Genomic DNA, 22,496 nt, shown 5'->3' on the forward strand with positions numbered 1-22,496 from the left:
TCCAACTACAGGAATTCTGGGAGTTGAAGTTCACACTGTTAAAATTGCCAAGGTTAACAAACACTGGCATACATGATATAAGCTATCAACTGACACTATCTCTTCATTGTTTATGTCTGCTTTCTCTTCCATCCCTTTGCCAGGTACCCTACAATCTCTCCACCTTATCTCCATGGTGTCTAAACAAGTGTGCCCAGCAGGTTCTAAGGAATTTCCACCCTGAAGATTGTTTAGATGTGACCATGGACATCCACAGAAGCTTTTGCCCTTATCAAAATGGCAAAAGCACTGTCGTGTCATCAGGTGGGTCCATTTCATAATGCGTATCCAAAAAGGGTGCTGTTTGTGCCATAACAACATGATGCTACTTTGCTGATTGGCCCATCAACCCTCTTTTGCAGACATTGTTGTATGCAATTACCTACAATAAAGTTATCCATGGGCAAATAGACAGAACTATGTTTAAAACCTGAATTGCTAAAGGCTTCAAATAAACTGTCATTCAATGGTACCTCTCTACACTCTTGATCAAGAAATAAAATCAGCATGATCCCAAGGAACAACCCTTCATCATACAAATATTTTTTAAAAGATTAATACAAGAACACTGACATCTCATAAGATTTTGAGAATAGGAAAACAACAGAGCATTGTGTGAAACCCTGTTTTCAGAGAAGAGAAAAGATTGCCAACTACTCAGAATAGTTTCCAAGCAACACATTTGTAAGAATTGTAATTTGGAATTAGCTGAACCTACACTGAACTGGAAACAATTCAAACTGTATCTGCTGACAACAATGATGGAGAAATCTGATTTACTATTCATAATTCACAAACTCAGTAAATAAATTCTGAAACCATACAATCAAAAGCTTATAATCTTCCATATTCCAAGGTAACATATTTATCTCTAGGAAATACATGGTTTAAAATAGTTAAAGATAATCAAAATTACAGAATTAACTCCACGTATGTAATGGACTATCAGAGGTACATTCAAATTCTATCCAATCAAGCAAATTCTTTTTTCTTTTTTTTTAAAAAAGGAATGTGGTACAATGTCACATTTATGCAGGCGTTACACAGATAATAACAAAACAATAGTAGTGCTAGTCCGTGAGAAATAAACCTTACATCCTTAGTAAAACAATGCCCTTTATTAGGGAAAACCAAGAGCACATAAATGTGTGCAAACCTTGTTCAAAGTTCAGTAGGCAACATGTCACAAAATGTTAGTAAAGACAACATATATATTGTCTTCTATAACATAGAAGATACAGACATTACATTCTAATGCTATTAAAAAGTAGCTGATTTAAATTACTTTTTATTCCAATTTCCCTTCCCATTTCAGTGTATAACCTACTATAATATATTACCAGTGGCTCAAATCTGCAAGCTGAGGATTGTAAATTAATAATTGATTCATAGAAAAGCCCAATAGAACTGAAGTGTCTGTGCTTATGAGTCTTGAGCATTCTCAATCTTTCCTTTCTTAGCTGCCAGCAAGACGTTCTCCATAAGACTTTAATACAAACATTTTGAGTGTGAAACTCAATTTTTGACCATTCTGGAAACATTTCAAATATTAAACCTGCTTGGAAATGGAACTCAAAAAAGGAACGTTTCAAGTTTAAAATGTTTTGCTCATCCAGCCTTAATATCCTTCTGATGATTTAATCGGCAGGAATTTTAGGATTTAATACAGGTAATCCTTGAACTTACAACCACTTGTTTAGTGACAGTTCAAAGTTACAATGGCACTGAAAAAAAGTGAGTTATGATTGTTTTTCACACTTACAATCGTTGCAGCAACCCTGTGGTCACATGATCAAAATTTGGATGCTTGGCAACTGCCATATATTTATAAGGATTGCAGTGTCCTAGGGTGATGTGATTGCCTTTTGCAATCTTATGACAATGGAGTCAGAAGTCAGTCAATGGAGAAGCCAGATTCACTTGGCAACCATGTTACTAACAACTACAGTGATTCACTTAACAACTGTGGCAAGAAAGGTCATAAAATGGGGCAAAACTCACTTAACAACTGTCTTGCTTAGCCTCAGAAATTTTGGGTTCAATTGTGGTCGTAAGTTGAAGAACTACCTATACAAGACATGACCTTGCCCAATGAGATAGTAAGAAAGATCCAAGACTAAAAAGCCAGAGATAGTTGATGAGAGGAAGAGAGCAGACTCAGCTCTAGCTCCGACTGACAAAGTCCCAGTCGCTACAGTTACCTGAACTTTTTTTCAGTGATCTTCAGAGATTACTGAAGGGATGCCCTTTTATTCTGTTAAGATGCATCCAGTAGTTCACCTCCTACAACTCTGTATAATTTATTATTGTATGACATAGCAATTCATGTTAGTTTAAACCCTAAAATGAAGAACAGCAGGATTAACAGATGTTCTTGCATTATGAGTTACATCATCCTTAACCAGTGGAAATTTGAGTTGAGGTTTATGGAGATGGACTACAACATCTGAAAAGGTCAGCAGTTCATACTCAATTTTAAAGCATAAATAGCACTACTAAAAGATCTTAAGGCAATTAAGTTTTCTTCAATATTCGTCAGTATATAAAATCTTTCCCTTTATTATTTCACCACAGTTTGACATAAAGCAAATTACACAATTGCCCTTTTTAAAAATTTTGGTAACAGATTCCACCGAAGGAATAAGTGCGCAGTGTCTCTTTACAATATTATTTTTATTTTTTGTTGGTGCAATGAGTGTGTGCTTATTTACAAGACACAATGCATGCCTCATGTCCAATATTAACAAAGAATGGAGTCATTCTTGACCTCAAATTATTCATGAAACACAATTTTTCCTAACCTGGTGTTCCTTAGAGTTCATAGACATCAAGGGTGAGAATTCCAAGCCAGCGTGGACCAACTGATATTTTTTCATCTCTTCAACCATTTGAGCTATGACCAGACTCGTGAGCTTTCCTTGAATCTGAAGATGAGTGGGCCAACAGCAATCCTGACCCTTTAGTACTGCCAGGCTGGGAAATACTGAGATGTGAATGACCAAGTTGGAGAGGAAGAGTTTCAGTAATGTCATTTTTAGGAGTTGTCCTATGACATACACAAAAAGAAACATTCTACATTGAGACACATAATATAAAAATCAAGCAGTGAAATGAACAAATATAAAAATAAACACCTTTTAAACAGTGTATGGGATGCAATGAGTAATGTATACAGGTCACATGCTTTGTATGTATGATGCACAAACTCCATATTTTCATTTAAAGATCTTGTGCAACAGAGAAGGAAACCAGCTCTAATCTTCAGATGGGGCGTATACCACTGCTCAAAATGAATGAAGTAGACTATAGAGTCATAATTGCCAATTCTACTTCTCCAATGAATCCAGAGCCCTGTTGATAACTATTAGGACAGTGCAGGAAAAGTAGGTCTAGCACTTTCTGATAAGTCCCTTTGTTTTCAAAATTATCAGCTTCTTCCCAGTCTCTGGCAGGGATGGATGGGATTTTGGAAATATGAATCCTCATATCAAGCAACACGGTTGCCCTAAAAATGCTCTTTTGCAAGCATTTTCCACTTTGGAGTTTCCAAAGCTTGAAACAGCCAAGAACCAGAAGAAAAATTCTGACATTAGAACTCTCCTATGAATTTGGAGGCCTTTCTTCAAACTCAAAGAGAAATCCAATTACAGTAGTCCTTGACTTATGACCATAATTGAGCCCCCAAATTTTGTTGCCTTGCAACAAAGTTGTTAAGTGAGGTTTGCCCCATTTTACAATCTTTCTTGCCACAGTTGTTAAGTGAATCACTGCAGTGGTTAAGTTAGTAAGAGAACTTTTAAGTGAATCTGACTTCCCCGTTGACTTTGCTTGTCAGAAGGTCGCAAAAGGTGCTCAAATGACCTGGAACACTGCAACCATCATAAATACATACCAGTTGCCAAGTGTCCAAATTTTGACCATGTGACCATGGGGGTGCTACAATGATTGTATTTGTGAAAACAGTCATAGGTCACTTTTTCTAGTGCTGTTGTAACTTCGAACAGCCACTAAAACAAATGATTTTAAGTCGATTGTTGCCGCCTCAGTAATCAAGTAGATACTTATTATTATGGCACAGTCTCATAATTTCCCAATATCTGATATAGATTAAGACCAGAAACCTCATGGTTATTATGTTTATTAGAAATAGGTTTTGCTATAATGTGATTAGAAAATCTCAGAGACAACAAGCTAACTGTTAAAATAGAACCATATATAATTTATTTATTTAAAAAATTTATAGTGCCACCTACCAGCACATGGCGACTCAACAATACATTATAGTATTCATACCCTATGTAGCCTCACTGTGGAAGAAGATTAATTTTACAAATGAGTAACTGACCTAGGGACCTCAGACAGTTAAACCATTCTCACACTTATATTAGAGTCTCTGCTCTAATGATTTATTTAACTAGGCCTCTGAATCAACATATCTCACTTTTCATTCACAGTGGTCATTCCTATCTGAAACATTACACTGTAGCTCCAAACTCTAAAATTGGTTGCTGGAGAAGGGTGGATTTGTCTGTTTCAGTTTTCTATTTTTATTCATTCAACTGTTCTTGCGTTAGTTTTGGTCTACTTCTACAATACTTTATGCACATATTATAAAAACCCCACACTAACATTTATGGCTATTCTGCTGCCTGTTTCCTAATACATGGCATTTTTATGTCCTTTTCTCTCCTATAAACACTTTCGGGAAATGATCCCAAATAAACATTTTATAAACAATTCATTTTATTGTGTCTGACCAAATTACCCTGCCATTGTCTAACAGCGAGCAACCTAAACTATTATTTGGGTCTTTTGGCCATATAAACATTTACTATCATTGCATCTAATATTTTATGTTTTGTGCCGAAGTATATAGGTCTGTTCTTTGTTTTAATGTCTATGCCTAGCACAGATGTATTTTCATGAAATATATTTATCTGCATTTCTGCTACTTTTGCAGTTACTAACAAGAACATGCGGTAGTTGGTATGAACTAAAGCAAAAACCTTCTTACCTTTTTTCAGCTACTCTCTTCATGCTTTCAGATAAGCTGGCAATATCTTGCTTGTTGTCTCCTTTGCTCTCTTGTTCTTGATGTTCCACAGGCACTTTAGGGCTGGATCGCACTTGTAACATGCTTTGTTCACTATGAGGAAACTCTTCTTCCTCCACTCTCTGACTACGTACTACATCTGCTTCCAACTCTCTCTCAGATGCTTCTGGACTTTTGATCTCAGTTAAAACTTCATGGCTTAAGTAATCATGGTTAGCAATGGCCACTGCAGAAGTCCCATGATTGCTTGTAGCACCCGTGCTAGTCCCCATTGATTTTGAAATCACTTTCAGTTTGTGAGAACTGGATTTGTAGTGTTTCTTTTTATGCTTTGCTTTAGAGTTGTGTTTTAAGAAAAATTCACATGATTCTTGCAACACTCTCCGGCTTTCACTGATTGGACTAATCAGGGAAAAAAAACAGAAAAAAATGCTAGTTACCACTTTTTTCTATAATTATTTAGATATAAATAATTATAATTTAGCTAATATAAAATTGGAAAAAGTAGGTAATACTTTAAATAAAAAAAGAGAATTACAAAATGCCTAGACAATTTAAGAAATGGATGGAAATGAACATGAAAGGAAGAAATATAAAATCCTGCATCCAGGGAGAAGAAATATAAGGTGTAAATATAAAATGAGGGAGATCAGCCAGTGTGAAAAGGATCTATCAACCAATGCCAACTGTGTGATCAAGCTGTTAAAAAGAAGTACTGTGGCAAATTCATTAATTGGAGCATAGGTTCCAGGACACAGGAAGTAATTTTTTTCTATTCTGCCCTGGTCAGACTCCTTTGGATTACTGTGGCCAGTTCTGGGAATCACTATTCAAAAAGATATTGACAAATTTGATGTTTTTGCTACTGCCCCAGAGGAAGCAGATTCAGGCTAGACACCAGGAAGAACTTCTTGGCTATGGGAGTTGACAGATAATGGAAGAAGCTGTTAAATGCAAAGGTGTGCTTTCCTTCTCTGGGGACTTTTTCCAAATCAAAATTAAATGAAGAGGAAAATAAAGATACTAGCAACTAAATGAAGGATTGAAACACTTGAAAACAATGAGGATAATTACAAGATTAACTCTAACTGAAGAGATGGAAAGAACTGAGAGATTAAAAGAATGCTTGAGAAAAGAAAGGATAGGATAGCACTTTTCAAGTACAGATAGTCCTTTATGACTGGTTATTTAGCTCCCTTCCTTCCTTCCTTCCCTTCCTTCCTTCCTTTCCAAAGTTCCCACAGCCGTCCCCCCGTCACATGACCACATGTTGGGTGCTCAACAACTGGTCCAGATTTACAGCCATTTGCACTGACCTAGTCACATGACCTTATTTCACGTTATTTTTGCTGAAAACAGGCATTTTTTAAAAAACCAGTCCGCAGCAAACAGGTTTGCTTTACAATCGCCACTGTCAAGGTTCCAATCAATTCACTTAATGACCAATGCAAAAAAAAGTTATAAAATCAGGTCATGTGGGTTGACCTGCTTTATGACCGTCATGATTTATGACCACAACAGGTAGGCTCCAATTGTATGTCGAGGACTATCTGCACCCAAAGGTATGTCATGAAGAAGTTTAACACCTGTTGTTTTTTTATCAACTTAGAGGTTGGAAAACAAAGTTGGGAAGCAAGATTGCTTATTAGGAATAATCTCATATCAGTGAGAACAGTTAAAAGCTGAAGAAATTACCAACAATGGTAATCTACTTCACTGGATGTATTCAAGCGTGATTGTAGTCAACTGTCCTGAATGCTTTAATTTAGATTTTTACACAAAGTAATGGATTGGACTTGATGGCATAAATGGGCCTTTTAACTTTATGATTCCATTATCTAGCTAAACGGTGGAGTGTACGTTGCCGCGCCACCTCCCCCCAAAAAATGTCGTTAGGTCCCATTATCCCTGTCCATTGGCCATGCTAAGGCTAAAGAAAGATTTTTTAAAAATATTTGGAAGATCCGAGTTTCTCCAAACTAGTTTGGCAGATTACACCTGAAGAAAATCAGGTAGGAAAAACTAGGGAGTTATAGACACTTATCCTGTTAAAATCAATGGAGCTTGTAAAGTGCATGTCCTGCCTGAGAAGTAGCCTCGGTAGTAGCCCGAGTCTCACTACATTTGGATGGCACCACACTAGGAAATGTTGCTCTACCAATCACACATCCTTTGTCTTTGTCTTTTCCTTTTGCTTAGCTAACTCTATAAAGCACCCATCCAGCTTATCATTATATTATGTTTCATGATCTACCTTCTTCTGATACTGTGTGACTGTCAATAAGACAGGTTGGGAAACGGTCAGATAATAGTCAGCATAGCCAGCAACTGGATAGTGGGCAGGGCAAGATGCTCAGAAGGGACTTTGCCTTTCTTTGCTATAAATGAGATGGTGGGAGAATTACACTGCAAGATTCTGTTAGTACCGTGTTTCCCCGAAAATAAGACCAGGTCTTTTTTTTTTTTTGCCTCCAAAAGAGGCACCAGGTCTTATTTTCGGGGGATGTCTTTTATACTCACCTCTGGCACCGACAGCCCTGCCCAGTCGGTCCACTTCTTCTGTGACCGAAGGAGCTTCATTCTGCAGCTGCATTTTGCAGTCAGGCCTTTCCGGAAGGCCTCTGCAGCCGAGTACCGAGCTATGGATTCAATCCATGGTTCGGTTCTTGGCTGCAGAGTTCTTGCAGTACCGAGCTATGGATTGAATCCTTAGCTCGGTTCTCAGCTGCGGTGGCCTTCTTGGAAAGACCTCTGACTGAGAAATGCAGGCCTGGCTACAGAAGACGTCACAGAAGTGGGCCGGTGAGGAGAGGTTTGGCTGCAAGGTAAGTGAGTGTGGGGCACGTGGGGCAGCTCCACATCTCCATCCTCGCCCTAGCTTATTTTTAGGTGTGTTTCTCACCCCAAAACTAGGGCTTATTTTCAGAGTAGGCCTTACTTTTGGGGAAACACAGTATAGCTTTACAGTAAAGTACAATTATCTAGTCATGTTTTCTATCTGATCTACTTGGTGATGCTCTCTCTGATCTACTTGGTGAGTCTCTCTCTCTCTCTCTCTCTCTCTCTCTCTCTCTCTCTCTCCCCATTCACTTTGGTCTATTTTTTCCTGCTATTTTATACCTTCTTCTTCAATTGTTTCCCTAGGCCTCTGTCTGCATCCTTGGTTTCTCAGCCTATTGCCTGCTTTGTTCTGGAAACCATTCCACCAATTATTTCTTTCTCTGCTATTTAGCTCCATTCAACTCACAACTTATTGCCTTGAATATAGCACTAAAAACTGCCTCCAAATTATCGTGTTTTCATAGCACACTATCATTACTAAACTATGATTTACTGAAAACACAATTAATGTATTAAGCTTATGGGACTGGACTTTATAACACAATAAGCTAAAAATGTTACCGGCTTATTTGGCTCATGTGAACACAGCCAGTATCTGACTAAATTGTCAAATATTGAGCCTTTAATACATTCATTCTTAACTTGGACTGTCTGTTATTTACAAATTTTTAGTAAAATAAAATAGGTCACAGTATTCATATTCCTAAAGCACTTTATATGTAGTCTATTTTCCCTGCATTCCAACGACAAGGTCACAAAGCATTCTAAGATACATACTTATTTTTAAATATTCATTATCATCTAGTATTAAGGCATTTTATTTATAACTAAAAACTATAAAATACAAAAAACCATCTTACTCTCTTTTGCGATTTCTGTTGAAGAAACTTGCCCATTCTGAACAGGTCTTTTTACTTCCTATCCAGAAGACTGGAGAGATGCCAACAATTAAAGTCATCAGGTACTTCATTAGAAACAAAGTTATTTCTGGTCTAGCTAATGTTTTGGCCTGGAAAACAATAAGCATTTAATGAAAATACAATAGAAAAAAAATGGTTTTCCTGTATGACATTTCAGAGGACAACATGAAAAATAGGCATTTCTGATTTATAATGGAAAGGCTAAAAACTCAGACTAAGAATACCTACTGTACACACTTACAACTGGAATCTCTAGAAATTATAATAGTGCAAAAGAAAGATGGAATTTTAAGGGGGGGGGCTTCTTTTGTGTATTAGAGATTAGAAGGTAACTACCCTAGCAATCTTTGTAATTTCATAGAACGTAAAACCTGAGATATTTATAGAAAAAAATTTAAACTTCTTGAATACTTCAGTTTTATAATACTGAAATGACACATTCAAATGATATCAAAGATATTTAACTTGTAGTTACTTACCTTGCTTATTTATTTGTTTCTAAATATAAACATTTGACTTTATGGGAGAGGGGTACGTGTGAACCTCAAATGTCTATTTAATTAAGATGCTTATTATGCAAATGATTGATTTTCCCAATTTTAAATATCACCCAGTTCTTGAATGTTTGAAAATATATATATGTACACATTCAGTGCTGAAGATATTGTTAACTATTCTATGAAAATATTGCTATTTACATAACAATTCTAAAAAAATTAATGTTCTGAAACATAATGTCATTATCTTCTGAAACAGGAAGACACCAGATCTGAAACCTACAAGATTGTGCTCCAGTAAAAAATGTTGTATTTCAAATGAGTAATATAGTCTTTCTTCTACCATCTTCAATTTAAAGAGTTACAATTATGAAGCCATTAACTTTTTCTGAAGGATTCTATACACTTCATGACAGATATGCAATGAATTTGGCCCTCACACAATAAATTATATAACCCTGTATAATTAACAGTTACAGAAACTTTGCAGGTCTCCTAAAAGTACTGGTAGCACCAAAGATTCTTTCAAAACAGTGCTCTCCTTGCCTATAGACTAATTAATGCATCAAAACACATAACCCAACCCCAAAACCAGATACACTATTCTTTCTTATTCAAGCATTAATGGTGCTAATATTTCAACCTTACCTGGTAAGGACAGGGTATATGGAATTGATCACAGTGGTCATAAACCCAAGTGGTTTCCCAGATCTTCCTATACACCTGCTCATAGATGTAACAGCCCAAGAGTATCGCTAGGGGCACGAGGTATAAGCCGCTGAAGACACCAATTCGAATCATGAATTTTTTCAACTTTTCTTGATTCCTGCCGTCATTCTGTATGACTTGGCGCACATGATTTAAAGAAATTATACCCGCTAAAAGGAGAGATAAACCGACAAAGACACAAACGCACAAAGGCAGGAGAACAAAATATTGAGACGTAGCTAAGTCATAGAGGCCAACAAAACAGACACCACTAATGTTGTCACCTTCCACTTTGTTCATGGCAAGGAGCATCACCGTGAGGAGCCCCGGCATGCCCCAGGCAACTGCGTGGAACCACATGGCTTTTTGTTCAATAGCTTCGCAGCTCCATTTTCGCCCAGCCGCAAGGAACCAAGTGACTGTGAGGATCACCCACCAGACAGTTCCGGCCATTGTGAAAAAATACAAAGCCATGAAGACAAGGGTGCAGCCTTTGTTCTGAGAACCAAGAACGACTGTTTCACCAAGATGTAGTTTTTCATCACTCTTATTACAGGCTGTTTTGTTTCCTAGGACAAATCCGAGGAAGTAAACGAGAGACACTATACTGTAGCAAACAGAATAGTAAATAATTGGCCTCTCTGGATATCTAAACCTTTTAACATCTATCAAAAATGTTAGGAACGTAAACAGAGTGGCGCAAAGGCAAAAAATCGAAACAATGCCAATAAAGCTTTTGGCAACTTCTAGCTCATGATTATTGAAGTACATGTTGGGGCAAGGGGGTGCACACTGCTCAATGCCTAAAAACCTATAGCCTTGTCCACTGGATGTCTGCAAATGACGTGGACACCAAAATCCATAGTCCCTTCTGGGCTGCCCTGAGATCTTCCGTGTGTCCTTGGCTCTTGTAGTAAAAGAAGCAGTGACAGCAGCATCACAGTCTTCCAATCTAGAAAGTCAAAAGAGGGAGAAATTGGTTATGATACTATAGAACTGGCTGTATGCTATCAGGGGTTCCATTTGCTTGTTACTCTAAACATACACACACAAAACTTCTCAAAACATGAGACGTATATTTGTAAACATAATCTAAGCATATTTTCTTGTAAATCTTTATTAAATATGGTTAAGTGTTTTAACATGATGTTAAAACGTTTATTCTGATTCCAATAGTTCAACTTAAATGTTTTGTAAATATACACACACTTCATCATTTTTATGTAATCTTTTAGGTAAAAGAAAGCAAGCTAGTTTATAGAAAATTGTAATCTCTCTATATCAGACATGTCAAACTCGCGACATCATGTGACGTCGCGCAACGTATCGGAACAGTTTTGCCATTGCTGGCAATGGGGTGGGCGCAGTTTGACACCCCTGCTCTCTCTATATATACATACAATTTAAACAGAAGGAAAATAAAATTAATAGGCAAGAATCCACAAACAGTCACCATGAGGGAATACAATCTCAAGGACACTGAAGCAATAATCTGCCTCTTGTGCATCAAATACAGAAGTTGCTAAAAGTCAATCCAGAGCTCCGAGAGTAACTTCCCCACTTTACAGACTGCTTAAGGCTTTTAAAAGAATTAGGGCTAATATAGAGAAATGTTAATAATTCCTACGCATAAAAAGTAACTTCCAAGGGTCTGTTAAGCAGTTATTTAGAGCACTCTATACTAGCTGAAGAATTCATATTCTTCAGAGTAGTTCCAAGTGGAGAATTGCTATAGTTAATACAAGGTTTTCCAAGTCTGAATAGCTAAGACTGAATTTTTAGTTAAGAAAAGTCCCCAGCCTAAGTCATCAATTGTTATAAATAAAAACAGGAACCAAAAATGGCCCCACGCCTAACACTTTTGTCATATATGGTAAGGAACAAGAGACCTTCATAATTCCTAACAATTGGTTTCTAAAGAAAGTCTCAACTGAACTGCTATATCTGCAATGGAAATATAAAATCAATCCATATGCCATCAAGCACTACTTCTATCCTGTAGAAATTTCAATTCACTAATTAGTTTTCATACTAACGGTTGCAAATCTCCCTCAATTGTCTATAAAATCTACAGAATTTCTTAGAGAAAAAAACCCCTGAACCCAATGAAGCCAAACACTCAGTTAATAGAAAAATCTAGAATGGAGAGGAAAGTACCCTTTAAATGTGCTAAACTACAATTCTCAAGATTCCCAATCATCACGGCTCAGATACTGTAGTTAAGATGTTTAAATGGACCCGAGTTGCATTTTAACCTCAGTATAAAACAATACTGTTAGATAACAATGAAATATGAGCTATATAATAACTTAGCAACAAAATGAATTAAACATAGGTCAATTACATCAAAAAATCACAACATCCAAGCAAAAGGAGTAAATTTCAAGGCTTGCAGAAACTAAAAATTTCCAGTTCTTAGTTTAGGATTAAACATGTTTTCACTATGTGTTAAGAGTGGAATCTAATTCTCTGAAAGAGGAAGATTGTTCAAGGACATCAATTTTGGGAAGAAAGCTGAATGCTAATTTAATGTTCAAGCATGCAGGTACCCGATCCATAAAATTGTTCTTCCCCCAAAAATGAGGGAATATGGAAACAGTGTGGGGTATCAAATATCATATAAATGGATATTCATCATGGAGCAATTATTTGATAGATAGTTTCAACTGGGTGCAAAACCGGAGAGCCATATATTGTATCTGCAATATGAAGAGATATTTAGCTGGACCTAAGACCTAAGTCAATTCTAGTAGAAATAGTGGTTATTTTTTTATTTAAAAAATATTTAAGAATATTTAAATATTCTTTTTTATGTTGTTTTTGTTTGAATTCTACTATGGCTGTTTTATTTATTTTTTTCTTTTTCATCTCTTCAGTATACTGCTGAATCATGAGAGTGCCATAGAGTATAAATTCAACAAATAGAAATAAGAGAAAAAAATATGAAAAGCACTGTACCTGCTACATTCAAGTTCCTTAGGCCATCCAATTTCAAACATGTCTATCATCTTTTTACAGTCCTCATACACTCTTGCACAAAGGCTCCGGCAAGGTTGAACAACACGTGTTTGTTCAAAGCAAGCAGGCACAAAGGCTTTGCAGAGAAATGTATGGACGTCTGGAGAGCACTGAAGGTTCAGAAGAGGAAGAAAGAGCTTTGGGAGAGGAAAATGAGATGTGGATTAGCATACAAAGAAAATTCAGAATAAATCAAAGCAAGAGTGGCTTTAATCCTTTTTTCTCCTTTCCTTTTCTGAAAGACTACCAGCTTGTTACAGACCTTCCATTAAGAAAAATAACTTCCAAACTATATAACATTTTAGTAAGGCTGACCCTCAACATTCCTGTCAACATTCCTTGCTTTTGTAAAAAGCCCTATTGAATGGGTTTTTACCTCTCAATTAACTTCTTCTGAAACTTCAGTTCTGACAAGAGAAAGATTCCAGCAACATGATTTCACTGAAATTTCTAGTAAAAGTTGAAGTGTAGCAAACAGGTTTTACTATGAACCAAAATTAAAATTCTAGGGGGGGGGAGCGCGGTCAGAGGTTGAAAATATGCTGCAGGGGTAAGGTGATGTATTAATCTCCTCACCTTTTAACACAGAGATTGTACACAAAGATTGAGTCCATCCATTAAATGCCATGGGGGATTGAGAGCAAGAAAGAGCAGGCAGATGTTTTCATATACACCTGCACTTGTAGATGAGGCATATTAATTGCTGCCATTAATTATAGTCCAGGTTTCTATGGCAAAGCTTATAAGCTGTATATTTGAAGTCATTTCTCTTGTATAATCACACTGAACATGTAATTAAACATCCATAGCTTAAATGCCATAGGTTTGACCTCTTTCTCCTGGTTGTGACAGGTGACCTTTTCTAAAGCATCAAGATAGATGTTTATCTAATTAATGTTATTTTGTTCATTGTATCCAATGGCCTTCCAGAAAATGTACAAGTCAATAGCATTTTCCTTTATTTGAGATATCCATTGTATGGGCCAAATGAAAATATTCTATTGTACAATAAACCACACTTCCTGGAAAACACCAAAACAAAAAAGTGAAAAAAAACCCAAATACCAGTTGAATTGTTGAGGAAAAAAGACTGAAAATGGTCTCAGACAGGATACACAAATTATGACATACTATGCACAAAATATATTAATAGCTATAATAAATAAAACATTTTATATAACTATCATATTCATGTCAAATATGTAAAAAAACTAAAAATATATTAGCAATGCAGGGAAAAAGCACAGGTACACAGACATATCATTAATTATTGGGGAAGTTGCAATACAATAATTTAAATGTACATTAAAATGTTCAGAAAATTTTGCAATAATGATAAATATGGTGCCTTCCCACCGCGGTTTTCCTTAATTCATCCTTGATATTTTAAGGATAGAAACAGAAGCAATTTTCTTTCCAAAAGTCTTTTGCACATATGGTACAATTGCCTCCCTCTTTTCCTTCAGTTGCTTCTGTTCTTGTCTATGTGTGCCAGAGACTGCCTGATCAAGTCCCATATAAGATTTCAGTCGTTGTTTACCATCGCCTCCTTCCTAGAATTGAAGAGAGTGATTGTCCAAATCACCCAATTGGCTTTGTGCCTAATGTGGGACTAGAACTCTTAGTCTCCAGCTTTCTAGCCTGGTGCCTTAACCATTACATCAAACGGACTCGAACTGAAACAAAAAGTATTCTTCAAATGTTGTTTATCTATGAGTTATCTATCAGTCATGATAGTCTCCATTATATCTATTAAATCTATTTTCCCTTCTACATTAACATAATGTACATAATTTCATTGATTTTTCCATACATTATTGCCAAGATAATAAAGGCTGTAATTGTTCAGCTTTTTTAAAAAGATTAACAGGTTCTATGGCCTGAAGATTTGCAAAACCTAGTCTGAAAGATTCATTTCTACTTTCCGCATGATTCACATTAAAGCTTGCCTAAAGAATCTTACACATTTTACCAGTTTTTGCGAAGTACAATTCATCTCATTTTAGCAGTTTATGCTAGTTAAATCAGGCCATGATGCAAGAAACCAAATCCGTCTCATTTGCACTGCCAATCATTGATCTATAGGATTCTTCTCTTTTTAAACCTCTTCCATAGACCAAAAAATGGATTAGAAAACCATCTATCCTCTGGTTGTCTTGGTTAGTTGTTTCTGGAAATGTTGAATGGGGTGTAATGAATTAGTTTATAACCCCTATTAAGCAACCCGTGACCCACTGGATCATCGTTTCAAATATATTTCAAATATATATTTCAGATATATATTATCAGATTCCTCAATTGTCTTCAACAATGGCAGAGCTTGTAATGTACTGGAAAAGTTTTTTAAAATATAGGGAGATATTCAGAGATGTATCCACCTTGAAAGTAGCCCTATAGAATTGTATATCACAGTCAAACATAAGCAGTTGACCACAGAAAATGTTTTATGACATTTTATATTATATTATGCTAAATGGTTTCTGATAATTTTGTCATGTTTTATAAAATTTGCCAAATTTTAATTCCACAGGAGTCATTTAGGATGCATTCTGTAATTTAGTCCATTTGAGGTACCTTGGTTGAAAATAATTTGCCCTAGGATGTACTGTTTCACCTAGTTAAAAATTACAGACACAAGTTTTAGGTAGTCTTTGATTTACAACTGAGATTTAATAATGGTTCAAAGTTACAGCAGCCTTGAAAAATATGTCTTACAACTCATCCTTGAAGTTAGGACCACTGCAACACCTCCATGGTCATACTTTTGACAACTGGCTTGCATTTACAATGGTTGCAGTGTCTAAGTTATGTGATTGCAATTTGCGATTTTCCCAGCTGACTTATGACAAGCAAAATTGGGGAAATTGGAATCACTTAACAACCATGAGTCACTTAATGACCATGGTGATTAGCTTAATGAATTGAAATTCTGGTCCCAATTGTGGTTGTAAGTTGAACTGTACCTGTATATAGATAAATGTTACTATTTTTCATGTATAAATAAGGAATTACTATTGCTGGTAATGTTTAACAATTTATCTTTTTCTAATCTATAATTGTGGTTAGATTTTGATTATTAAAAGAGGGATTGGAGGTTCTTTAAATGAAAGATGGACTGTTGTAATTTGTGTCTGGTAACTTTTATTGGATCTTTGCTGATTTATAAGGAGAGCAGAAGATTTAGAGATGGATCTATGGAAAATGGGATAAGGTGGAACAAAGATATATTAGCATTTTAAGAGACAGTGATATGCTGTTAATGTTGAATATACTTGTTGGGGATGAAAGGAAAAAATTCTTTTCTTTTTTGCGGAGGCTTTTTCCTGCACTTTTAAAATATTTATTTCTTTTTTAAAAAATATTTTATGAAGTTCCTGTGTTAATGTTACCTGTTTAATATAATCCTTAATAAAATTATTCAAAAAGAAAATCATCTGAGCCTCCAAGACCAATCTTTTCCCAACATTTTCAAAGTCTATGGTGATATTTTGTAGATATTCTTTGCAGTATTATTTTATCCCCAAGTGTGTCAGCAGAAAGGGATAACCATCAGTTGAATCGCTTGGAACATGTTCTGTTACACACTTGTTCCTTGTTCCTGGAAGATAGCTTTGCTTCACAAATTGATGGATCTGCCTCTATACCCTTGTTTCAAATCGCTCCTAAAGTAAATCTTCTCATCTTCTTATACAGCACAATTGCATTCTTTCTGAGCATCTCTTGTCTGCACCATCTTTTTCCTTAAATACCCCTAGACTGTTTCATCTGGGAAGCTTGGGAAGCTGTTAAGAGTTTGAGCATTACAGAATATCTTCTCTCACCCACTCGCTTTGCTATTCTATTTGTCTTCTTTACGGAGAGTTGTTTCTACTGTGCCTCAATTGTAGAACCTCCTTTCTTTGAAAGGATTAAATCCTCATCATTTCTCACCAACTGAATGTGGCTACTTGCTGCTCCAATCTTGTGTCTTTTTCTTCAAGAGTCTTTTTCTTCATTTGCTGTAAACATAACCCTGGTTGTTTTCACACAAGAAGATGAAGATGCCACAAATCTGGATGTCACAATGACAGACTTCTGTCCATTCATTTTCACTTTTTCTTCATTCTTCTCTCTACTATCAATAGAGAGGCTTGTATTTCTTATTCCTTTTTCTGGCCCTCTTACAATTGGTCAAGGACAAACAATAAATTTACAAGGACTTCTTTGTCTTCAAGCAAATTCCTGCTAGCTCTGTTAACTCAATCAGGGCACTGCTGCTTGAATCTATCCAGCTTATATCCATCTTAAGCTGTTCCATAAGCAGGAAGAAGTCAGCCAGTCTCTATAATGGGCAATCAGCAGCTCCCAGGACCTATCTCCTCCAATTATTCAAGCCAGTTCCTTTCCCCAGCTCTGCATACAATCCCTCAGGAGACACAGTCCTTTTGTCACTTCCTCCCATTCAACTCCCTGACCAAATTCCCACAGGCATGAATTCAACATCTACGCTGAATCTAGTTCCCCACCCGACCTATGTAAAACGCCAATTCTGGTTCTTAAAAATCGTCCCCCAAATTGTAAAAAGCAACCTAAGTTGGTAGTGGGGGATAGACTTTCAATCTACATGAATCCTTAACCCAAGAGGTACCTTAAGAGCACCTCATTTTGCTGATTAAAGTCTTCCTTAGAAGCAAGTCCTGCCAAATTCAATTGGGCTTACTCCTATATAATTGTACTTAAAATTGCAGCTTTAAAAAGCATGCTCAACGCTTTATCTTTCATCTTCATTTCTACATGTGTTGACTTGCCACAGTTACCTTACAAGGTATAAAGTGAGTGCTCAAATGCAATTTATTTTTGTGCATGTGTACATATAACTTCTCTATAACTACACAGAAGCAATTTTCATATAATTTTGTTAATAAAGGCATGCAATATCACCCTGTGTCCATCTTCAATTGCCAACATGCCCTTTTCCTGCAAAACACTCCCTTACACGCAAATATACATATTTAGTAGATAGTCATTACTAATGATTTAAATACATCAGAATATTTCTACCAAATTTGAATACATATATAGCAGAAAAAAGATCAACTGTAAGATCATCTTTCTTCATATTAACCATGTTTGATATTGAAACTATCAATAGTTGCAATCTCTTTTAGTAGCATGTTTAGAAATATAAAAAAACATTCACATCTAGAGCTTTATAGATAGCAATTAGTTTTTAGGCAGGCAGATGCTTGAAGACCTGAGGAGATCCCATAAGAGGCTACCTGCTATAAAAACCAAGAAGCTTTTAGTCTGATGATTAAAATGCCTCAGTTGAGGAGCCAATACAGAAAATTAAACAGGTTCAGGGAAGATACATAAAAAACTGTTTTTGGAAATATTTCAGGTGAAAGCTTATCTCTGGATAGCTAAGAATTGTTAATTGGATTTTTAAAACGTTAAAATATTTTATTTTAAATTGATTTTTAATGATTCATGGAATTGACATTTAAGTATAAAAAAAGAAAATATAAGAAAAATTAGCTCATACCACAAAAAAGGTAATTCTAGAAAAACAAGATGCAGTGTTTATAAATGGAAAAATTAACAGATACGTGTCAATAATTTTTAAAATTATACTTTCAAAGAAGCAAATTGAAAGAATAGCTATCAATTTTGAAATGAAAGCATTCCCGAGGGGAAGGCCTAATCCAGATGACAATCATGGTTCTCTCAATGGGTGCTTAACACAATCATTTTATGCAGAGCTAACTCATAACAAGACAGTGCCCAGACAACTAGACTCTAAACCATTAAGGCTAAATCAACACCTTGACTTGTGTCTAAAACATAATAGGCAACATGGCAGATCTTTCAATATCATAATGATCATAATTATAATATACCAGTTGGCAACCTAAATACAACTGTATCTTCCCAACACTCTTCAAAAGTAAAATACAGAATATTTTACAATAGTCTAATGGATCACAATTTGCAGAGCCTGAAATAAAGGCTCTGTTCCATTCATGTAGCCAACCAACCAAATGCAGGCAATTATTTATGTTTCCATATCTTGAAAAAGGCTCTGGAAATCTCAATTGCCAGCTCTTGCTCCTAACATAACAAAAACACTGAAAATGGAACTGAGCCAAGCTGTCAAGGGATAGACAAAATCAGAAAATATATTTAAAAACAGACTGAAAAGGAAGCATCATAGGAAAAGCTCTCATATATTTTCACCACATTAACTACTTGACACACATAATGGATGCTGTAAACTGTTTCTTGAATGACCAATAATAAAGGTTCCTAAAATAATAAATTAAGAGCCAGTGTGGTTTAGTGGTTAAGGTGCCGGCCTAGAAACAAGGAGACCATGAGTTCCAGTCCTGCCTTAGGCATGAAAGCCAGCTAGGTGATCTTCCACCACTCACTCTGTCTCAGTCCAACCCACCTCACGCTGTTGTTATTGTGGGGAAAACAGGAAGAGAAAAGAATATTTTGTACGTATGTTCACCACCTCGAGTTATTTATAAAATTAATAAAAGCAGGATAAAAACTAATAAATAACCTTACCTTTTTATACTGCAAAAGATATCTGCATTACAGCAGAAGTGCTTATAAATATACACAAGGACAAAACTCACCTTCAAGTGGGAAGCTGCAGTGTCCTGATCATAATGTCCCATCATATTAGGAAAAAATGTCATATTGTAAGTCATTCCAGAACATCTTGGGATAATAATAGGCTCACATGTGAACAAACTGTGTCCATATGTCAAGTTTAAGATTAAACTCCAGATCAGAAGGAAAACAAGGACCCCCATTTTGCCAAATATTTCCAACTTTTTTTCCGTCCTGTTTACTCTCTCAAGCAGAATACTGACATTCAGAGATTACATTGGTTGCTTCTCTTCATATTCGCATATCCGTGTGCTTTAACCGTAACATTTTTCCAGACGGCAAACTGCAAAGCAACCAAAAGAAGTTAACCGATAGCGGCTTTAACTGCATCGGGAGTCTTGTAAACCATTAAACAGAAATGAAAGTCGTACTTTAGAACTGCAACAAGAAGCTTCCTTCTCTACTTCTGCCAGACAAAACAATACTGGATTTCTTCTCCAATAGCTAAAAGACCAGTTACTACCACCACAGAAAACACAAGCCTCTGCATGTTTACACAGCAGCATTCCACAGCATGCAGTGAGATACTCCCCGAGTGTTAGAAATGCAGCCAGGCGGAGAAATTGTTGGTTCCCAATAGCTACGCATACAGGCTCAACCTGTAGGGGAGCACCATCCAAAAACTTTAAAATCCAACCGATTATCAAATGTAAAATCACTCGCAACTTCCCCACGCAGGTCACAGCAGCTTACGTTTACGATATACTATCGATTGTCAACACACGCTCTTTTTTGTCGTAACTTTCCGCACAGCTGGTCCAGGATCGCATAAAAAAAAAACTGTTGCTACCCAAACTATACTTTGCTCCAAGTATTCCCAAAGCTTTCCGTTCCTCACGCGCGCAAAGAAGTGTGCGTGGAAAGGGACGGTTCCCACCTCCAGCCGATAAACTCTAAAGGAGAACTCCCAGGTGGGGGAGATCCAGGCTTAGGAGGCCGTTGCTCGCTTCCTGCCGCATTTCAGGCCACCCGCGACTCAAAGCGCTGCAGGTCCTACGAGCTTTTCACGCCACTTACCGGACCCCGATACGGGTCCCCCCCCCCCTTTCGGAGCCGGTGCATGCAAAAGCCTCAAACGGCGAACTCTTCCAAGCGCACCAAGGCCGGAGCTGCCGATGCGTGGCGGGACCTTCTCTGCGTCTAAACGCGGGAAAAAAAAGCGGGGCGAGTTTTTTCAAACGCCTCCCGGGAGCTGCGATCTCAGCCCTGCCCCGTCTCCCCCCACCCCCACCCCCAATCACAATCCGCGACTTGAACCCCGAGCAACGGGGGAGCGAAGAGCGGCTCTAACGCACGGACGCAAACCCGAGGTTTAAAGCAGTGTTTCTCAACCTTGACCATTTTAAGGCATGTGGACTTCAACTCCCAGAATTCCACAGCCAGCAATGCTGGCTGTGGAATTCTGGGAGTTGAAGTCCACATGCCTTAAAATGGTCAAGGTTGAGAAACACTGCTTTAAAGGTTTTTCCATTGGATTCCCGTCGCGGGAGGAAAATGCGGAGCCCAGCCAGCCAACTCGGGCTCCGCCTCCCTTTTTGTCCCCCCGCGGCGAAAAGTGCCAGCGCCCGTCCGGAAAGGCTGCGCCAAACGCCCGCGCGCGGAGGCTCAGCGGGAGGCGAAGCCGCGCGCCCTGCCTCACCTGCGCCAGTCGGGGGGCGGGGGAGAGGGAGCGAGCGCCGCACCTGGCCGGCCTCGGGGAGAACATAGCCGCGCCGCCCGCCCCCTTCGCCGGTAGGATGTGACTTTTTTTTTTTTCGCCCCCTGCCGAAAGGAAACGAGGAGAATCGCGAGTCGCGCGATATTTGAACGGCCGGCGGAAGGGGGGGGGGCGCGTAGACACACCTCCCCCCCTCACCTGAATCTCCTCCCGCTTCCTTTTCCCCCAGGCCGCTCCGAAGGCGCGATAGAGAGCCTCAGTTTGAAGGGGGGAAACAACCAAGTCCTTTGGTTGCTGCGTTCTCAGCATGCTTCATCAAGCTAATAGCCACACAAGTCAAATGAACCACAGGAGAGTTGTAGATTCCAGAGCAACCATTGCAAGCGACTGGGACAGAAAAAGAAAAATCACCAAGTGGAAAACACAGCCGACCTTATTCGAGAGTTTATTTATTTATTTATTTATTTGATTTATATACCGCCCTTCTCCCTTGCGGGACTCAGGGCGGTGAACAGGCACATTAATAAAACAGCAATACCATAATATTTAAAAATATTCAAAACTAATTAAATTATTTGTCCTGTCCTAAAACCCACTATAATAATATAAAATTATACCCAATTTAAAAATTTTAGAATTTGAGATTTATGCCAGACCGGCCTCTTGGAACAGATAGGTCTTTAGGGCTCGGCGGAAGAGGCGTATGTCCCCCATTGTACGGAGGTCAGGGGGCAGCTCATTCCATAGGGTAGGAGCTGCCACAGAGAAGGCTCTCCCCCTGGGGGTCACCAGCCGGCACTGTCCGGCCGACGGCACCCTGAGTTGCTAGTCACACCTATAGAGATCAATTTGATATAAATTGAGAGACACGGTTTTCATTCCTTTTCTTGATGCATTACACTCTTTCCTGTCATAGGTGCAAATTTTCATATTTTCTTTTTTCCAGTTGGAGGTTGGAATCAGAGCCCCTTTCGTGTCTTGGGTTGATTGAAGAAAGTGGAGTGGGTAGAGAGCCTTTCTTTATGGAGTGGAAGTTCTTACAAGATCCCTATCTAAAAATCACACACACACACCCCCCAAACAAACCCTGCGTGAGTTTACTG

The 22,496-nt window shown here is 37.7% G+C and overlaps 1 protein-coding gene across 1 annotated transcript; it reads right to left on the reverse strand.

The window, feature by feature from the left end:
- Positions 1–2,245: 2,245 nt before the first annotated feature.
- Positions 2,246–19,944, reverse strand: FZD6 (frizzled class receptor 6). The gene is made up of 6 exons (XM_015827009.1): positions 19,700–19,944; positions 13,017–13,213; positions 9,999–11,010; positions 8,794–8,942; positions 5,054–5,494; positions 2,246–3,085 (listed from the first exon to the last, which is right to left on the reverse strand). The coding sequence occupies exons 1-6, from the start codon at positions 19,877–19,879 to the stop codon at positions 2,920–2,922; spliced, it is 2,145 nt and encodes a 714-aa protein (XP_015682495.1). The 5' UTR covers positions 19,880–19,944; the 3' UTR covers positions 2,246–2,919.
- Between the last annotated feature and the right edge of the window lie 2,552 nt (positions 19,945–22,496).

The sequence above is a fragment of the Protobothrops mucrosquamatus genome, unplaced genomic scaffold, assembly GCF_001527695.2.
Source record: "Protobothrops mucrosquamatus isolate PMUCROS unplaced genomic scaffold, P.Mucros_1.0 scaffold3438, whole genome shotgun sequence".
Lineage (NCBI taxonomy): Eukaryota > Metazoa > Chordata > Lepidosauria > Squamata > Viperidae > Protobothrops > Protobothrops mucrosquamatus.